Genomic DNA, 6,461 nt, shown 5'->3' on the forward strand with positions numbered 1-6,461 from the left:
ATTGGAGTGTTAATTTTTTCAACCATGCATAATCATCAAATAAGCTTTAAAATATGGTGCACTTTAATGTTGCAGCTCATTAAAATGAATACAAACATTGACTCCTTAAACATAATTAATTTGCATCTCAGAAGCTGCTCCTTAAAAGGCAAAGCCTGAGGGGGACAACTTTGCATAAATTGCACACAATTTGCATGTGTTTGTAGCTGCCAAATCACCTAAACCACGTGGTAATATTGATGTGTAATAGAGGACAAAACTGTTGAACTTACATATATTCTAATATTATAAACACTAATTAGCAAAGTCTAGTATTCACCATCTAGTTTAACTTCTAGTTGTGTTGCTGGATGGTTCTGTATACACGTCATTGTCCAAAAAAGAGGTAACATCAGATCTATATCAAAGTCAGATTCGGATTGTTTTTATCCATTTAGGTACAATGAACACCAAAAACGCCACACACATGTCAACACTGGCCTTATGTTACAAATCACAGCTTTACCACTGTAACAGTAAGCAAACATATGCACAGTGCTACACGGCTATTACACAACAGTACCTGAACAGAGAGTCTGTTGTTGGTGTTGAGCACTTTGGCCTGTGCTTCAGAAAACACCCTCTCGAGCCTCTGTTCCATCATTTGAGAGAACCGACAGGACCGAGGATCATCGCCGGCTCCCACAAACTGTAGCACTAGAGCATAAAAACAAAATGAGCTCACAAAACTGTACACTGGCAAAACTATTAATGACATTTTTTAAAGAATTCTTCAGGATGCTAAAGCATTGTGTTTTTTTTTTGCTGCCTTTGGTAGTGTGTATTTATTGGGAAGACTGGGAATATGACACACATCATTTTAGGTCTTATGTACCTAAATTCTGAGTACACGTGCAATATTGTTATTTCCTCCTCCGTTGTAGTATCACAAGATTTATTTTATTGTCCTACTTCTCAAACCTAGTTTCCACTGAAATTGCCCCAGTGCACAATCACAGCAGGGACACATAACAGCATGTCTCAAGCTCATCTCTGACCGATTTCTTTCTTTCATCCTGACTGAACACTAGCTGACCTGTTTTCAGCTGGAAGCCAGTGGCTGGGCTGGATCTCCATAATGCAACTGGGAGGGGCAGGGCTGTTACCATCGGGAGGTACTGTCGCAGGTCTGAAATCAGCTTATCCCGGCCATAAGAGTCCAAGCCTTCAAGCACTACAGACGGAGGGTAAACCATGTCCCCTCCAGTCACGTGATAAGCCACCGTCATGTTGGGAGAACCAAATACTGTCTCCACCTGAGAGGGTAAAGTAGAGAAGAGAATTAGATGTCTTTAAAGAACCATATTGGTAGTTTGTACGATGTTAGCCCATTAATTGCACAATGCTTACACCCGAGTGGGTAATATTAAAGAGTAACTCGGCTGCCACTACCGTCCAGTCCACAGTATTGATTTATTCACAAGTTATGGTAGAACAAGCGTCAGGGTGAGCATGGCCCAAGACAATAAACAAAACAATCTTTAGGAATACAGCTATCTTACCTAGGGTACCAAAATTTAAAAAAATGTAAAGTTACCAGGACTGCTTTGTAGGCTACATTTTACATTTTTACACCAGATCAGTATACCCTAGGATCAACGACCCACTCAGCAGTGGAGCACAGACTGGTTGGGAGCCAGGGAGAAGAAAGAGTGAGTGCCGGACTCGGCAGGTCCCATTTTAAAGCAAGCACTAACAATCTCCAGTCCAATCAACTACAATGCAACACACTGAAGACACAGAAACAGGGCGAACTGCACCACCCTCAGGCAGGGAGGTAAAACAGCACAAACATCAGTCACACTCATAATTTGACAATAACAACAATATACCTTATATCATAACACCCCCACTGGTTGAAAGTTTCAAGCCTGTTTCACCTCCTACCACAGCCAGCTTCACTAAGGGAGGGGTATGTTCAGAAGTGTGATTTGTTGTGTTATATTGTTTGATTGATTGTGGTTATAACATGATAAATTCTCTGACGGTTGACAAATCCTGTCTCGTAGTATCTATCCGACTGCCAACCATTTTCCAAATATACAGGTATTCCATAACAGTAAACAGAGAGGAACTGTTACCTTCTTTACTTTACCTCCTTTGTCAAAGCCACTATTGTGTGGTAACATGTGGTCAAAAGCCTGGAATGATTCTTTATAATCTCTTAACACAGAAATAAAATGAGTGATGGCTAAATTTTATTCAGTTGCTTCGGTTTCAGGATCCAGGTAATTGTGCATGCTGGATCACTGTCACACTCTCACGGCTCACTGGGGCATTAATGTCATTAGTAATACCTGTGCTACGTCTGCTGTGATAAAGGAAAAATAATCCAAAATTGTACGCATTCTTTGGAAGAATGGCCGACCTTGATGTAAAATATTTAAAGTTAATCGCCAAAAACACATTCCTGTGATGGTCCTTTAAGCAGGATCAGAAGGTAGTGTCAATCAGTCATATTAGCAAATGAGCTGCATGACAGGATATTGAACTGTTTTAGATTGATGGAGCACTTAAAGTGTATTCTAACCACTCGCTAATGAAAGCAACAGGAGAGAGAGAGAGTGATTATGGAATACAGATATGTGGAGAGATAACCAGGAGGGGCCGAAGGGCTTCTGGGGGGAGAGAGAGAGAGAGAGAGAGAGGAGACTAAAGATGAGCGAGACATGGGAGGGACTGTTAAATAGGGAGTTTGGGACAAAGAAGCTTATGTTCCTTCACTTCTAACCAAGGCCAGGTATCACTGCAAAACACAAGTGAAACGTGTGTGTGTTTTGTAACTGTGTGTAATGCAAAACAAATGCACGTGTTTGTCAGTAAGAGGTTTTATTTTGGTGAAATCTACGTATCAGGAAACCGGAAAAGGGATGATGACAGATGTAGCGAAACTATGTGTGTGTGTGTGTGTGTGTGTGTGTGTGTGTGTGTGTAGGTGAGGTGAGACCATGCAGGTCTGTTATCTGAACCCATCTGAAAGCCTGCGCTGACAAGGAGATCCACTGGCTAAAACACTGAGGGCCTATCTTCTCTGTAGCTGAGAATCACCACTCTGCCTCCTCACAATTCAGCCTTGTTAAGAGCTCTGTGAAAAGAGCCCTTTATTATCACTTCATCCTCTCAGGCTTCACCCATGTGAAGGTGTTATTAAGAGATTGCATTTCCAGCAAAGCCAGAGATTGGTAACACTCCCACTTACTCTATCTCAAAGAGTGTGAAAGACTGCCAACAGATTAACCCGACAGATCGAGTCAGTTTTCTAAAAGTTTCAAGTCACTGGAGAGCCTTATACGTGCAAGACACAAAAATAGTTTACTTTTATATATTTATTGAAGGTTCAAAATGGTTTTAGCCTTGTGGTTCAATTCATTTGGTCTATTCCTCGTCATCTTTTTATCATCAGCACAGCACATCGCTCTCATCCCAACCATTTATAACCTATAATTAAACACAGAAGCAATTTCCCTTGCCGACAGCTTGCTTCCCATTGGATGAGAGAGCAGTGCTACTAAAAGGAACCCAAGCAATGTGGAAATGGGTGACAGGAGTGCATTGAAGCAAGACACCTTCAGAGACTACAAAAAGAGAGAGGAGAGAGAGAGAGAGAGAGAGAGAGAGAGAGAGAGAGAGAGAGAGAGAACATATGAGAGCATTGACCTTCACATGGGCAGGACGGATACACAGGCCTCACTCTCAATTATTTGATACTTCCACTTTGAGAAATACAACCGGCAGAGCCATTTCACCAGATTGCGGATATACAACACGCACACACACACAGAAACATGCACACACAGATGTACTCAACACTTGCTCAAAACAACACTCAGAAGGCGCTCCAAAATGCTACGGTTGGTTACTCTCTGATTTCTTGTTAAACCAAAATCTAGTGTGTCCACTGCTGTGGTAAGATTGCCTTTTGGTGAAATGTGACTTGATTCTGACGACTCTGGTTGTAAATAAATGAATGTGAGGAAATTGGAGCAACAGTTCTCATGTACAGCTCTGCTACAGTCCTAATCTACATCTTGTTTTAGTGTTGGTACAGTTACTCAAACATGTGACATCACCCAATACCTTCAGGGACACATTCAGTCAACCTAATTTCTATATTAGTCCTCATCTCTTCTCACATAGCCTACATGAGGGTCCTTGCTACAAGTGTCTAATTCACTCCACGCTAATAAACCAGATTTCTGGTGAGGGCACAATTAGGAACCATTCACTGTTCACCAGTGTTAGAAAACAGCTCGCTTATTCAGCCAGGATCCAGCAACAGTTTGTTCTGTTCATCGTATTCAGATTAGCAGCTATAAATTGCAGTCATTTGTATTCTAACTCCACCTATAAAGAACAGTGGTAGTTTTTTAGATCGTAGGCCACTGGTCAAACTGTTTTTGTGTATTGATGCTGTGGAGATAATGAAGAAATTATGACAAGTATGATAAGATTACAATATTTGTATGTAAACTAAGTGCTACTCGAAAACTGCCTTTACTTTAAGACACCTCCTTCATCTTAAAGTCACTTTAGTGACATTATCAGCATCAGAGAATTTGTGAGCACTTCTTACATGAGTTGCTACCGTTTCACAGCTATACTCATTTATATATTTGTGAAGTTTTTTGTAGAGGTTTTAACAGTGCCAGTTTTGTTGGTGTCTCGTGCATCCGCAAAGGGATGCACATGCATGAGCACATGGTTTCACAGTATTCCACTGTCAACAATTGGTAGCGTAAGATAATACATTCAACACATTCCTTAGGCCTTAAGTATACATACAATGTGCTTTGGTGAGAAACATTAAATGTACTGTGTATATCATTCTGTTTGTTCAGACTCCACAGTTTGAGTCTCTAGATATATGGATGTTAAGGGTATATCTATTACTTGCTGAAGCTGTATTTTTCTTGAGTGATCAACAGTAACTGACAACAGTCTGACCTGTGCTTGAGCAGACGTATCATTCAGAGCCTTCCGGAGGCCCTGACTTAGTCCCCTTCGCAGGTTCTGCCTCTGAATGCTGTCCAGCCTGTTTCTTCTCACATAAATGGAAACAACTACGAGGGATATAGAGACAGAGACAATAACGGGAGAAACCAAGACATACAGCAATAATACGATTTTATAATTCAAATCATTTAGCTAGGACTGTGTCAGAAGAATTGTTTACCTGTTTTCACCCACAATCTCTCTGTGATGTTACACTGCTGTGGTGGAGCCTCTGTGGTGGTGGTAAAAGGGGATATAAAGATGCCGCTGGTGTCCCTGGGAGGGTTCGTTCTGGGAAATGGTGGTGTGAACGTTCTCCTGCTGGTTTGAGTCCTAGTGGTTGTGGTGGTTGTCGTTCTCCTGGTCACAGGTGCAGGCTGTGGTGTTGTAGTGGTGATAGACTGTGTGGTTCCAGTGGTGACTCTTGGGGAAGGCGTGGTAGTGGTGGGGTGTTTAGTTTTGGTAGTTGGAGCTACAGTTGTGGTGTTAAGCTGGACAGAGTTTGTCGGGGTGTCCTGTCGAGGGTGCAGAGGTGATACCTGAGATGTCCTCTCGGTGGGCCCAGCAGAAATGGTGATTCTGACTGATTGAGAGGGGGCTAAACTGGTTGCTTTCTCTTTGGGGAAAGTGTGCGCAACAGCTCTGGATGTTCCAGCGGTTAACTCATCTGTCCCCACCTCTGTGTGGACAACAAACATCTCAGTCACTTCCTCTGAATGATCAGGATCTATTGATAAGGTCAGACTTGGTGAAGAGGATGGAAATGTAGCTTTTACAGACACGGATGATGATGATGCAGTGCCTGGGTGCATGGTTGGTTTTATTGACAATATTGATGCTGACAATGATGTCAATGAAGCTTTGTAAGACACTGAGGTGTGAGGATTCGTATGTAAGGAAGACGACTGAGAAGCTTTGTAACTACTACTGTATGATAGTGGTAAAGTCTCTGACAATGATGATAATGATGATGAAGTCTCTGATGATGATGAGTGAAATGAAAAGGATGGTGACCGCAGCTCTGTTGGAAGGGTTAACCCCTTCAGTATTGAATCAGTTCGGTTATTGATATTGTCAGTGCCAGAGAAATTGAGCGCAGGGTTGTTTGAAAGTGTGACAGCAGCATATTCAAGGGAGTCAACATCTGCCAGAGGGGAGCTGTGCTTGCTCGTATACACCGATGCAAGAGAAGAAGCTTTTGAAGACCTTACGGAGTCAGTAGTTGTATGAGAGAGGGGCAGAAAACCATCTGAACCCCATGCAGTGTTTACAGTGGCTCCTTGTTGTACATTGACAGTCACCGCAGATCTGAGATCAGCTGGGGACAAATTCAGTTTCTCTTTTTTATATTCTGATGTGCCTTTAACATGTGTAACAGATGAATGAACTGCAGGATTGAATGAATTTGGATCACTGGCAACTACAGTTTG

General features: G+C 42.1%; 1 protein-coding gene across 1 annotated transcript in view; it reads right to left on the reverse strand.

The window, feature by feature from the left end:
* Positions 1 to 5,889, reverse strand: part of kiaa1549lb (KIAA1549-like b) — a 28,678-nt gene extending 22,789 nt beyond the window's left edge. The window contains exons 1-4 of the mRNA XM_076110256.1: positions 5,213 to 5,889; positions 4,984 to 5,099; positions 1,076 to 1,295; positions 563 to 696 (exon numbers count right to left, since the gene is read on the reverse strand). Coding sequence (XP_075966371.1) covers positions 563 to 696; positions 1,076 to 1,295; positions 4,984 to 5,099; positions 5,213 to 5,843 — 1,101 coding nt within the window. The 5' untranslated portion in view covers positions 5,844 to 5,889. The remainder of the gene's footprint in view (positions 1 to 562; positions 697 to 1,075; positions 1,296 to 4,983; positions 5,100 to 5,212) is intronic.
* Positions 5,890 to 6,461: the final 572 nt, after the last annotated feature.

Source organism: Anarhichas minor, unplaced genomic scaffold, assembly GCF_050575085.1.
Source record: "Anarhichas minor isolate MPS153535 unplaced genomic scaffold, ASM5057508v1 ptg000042l, whole genome shotgun sequence".
NCBI lineage: Eukaryota > Metazoa > Chordata > Actinopteri > Perciformes > Anarhichadidae > Anarhichas > Anarhichas minor.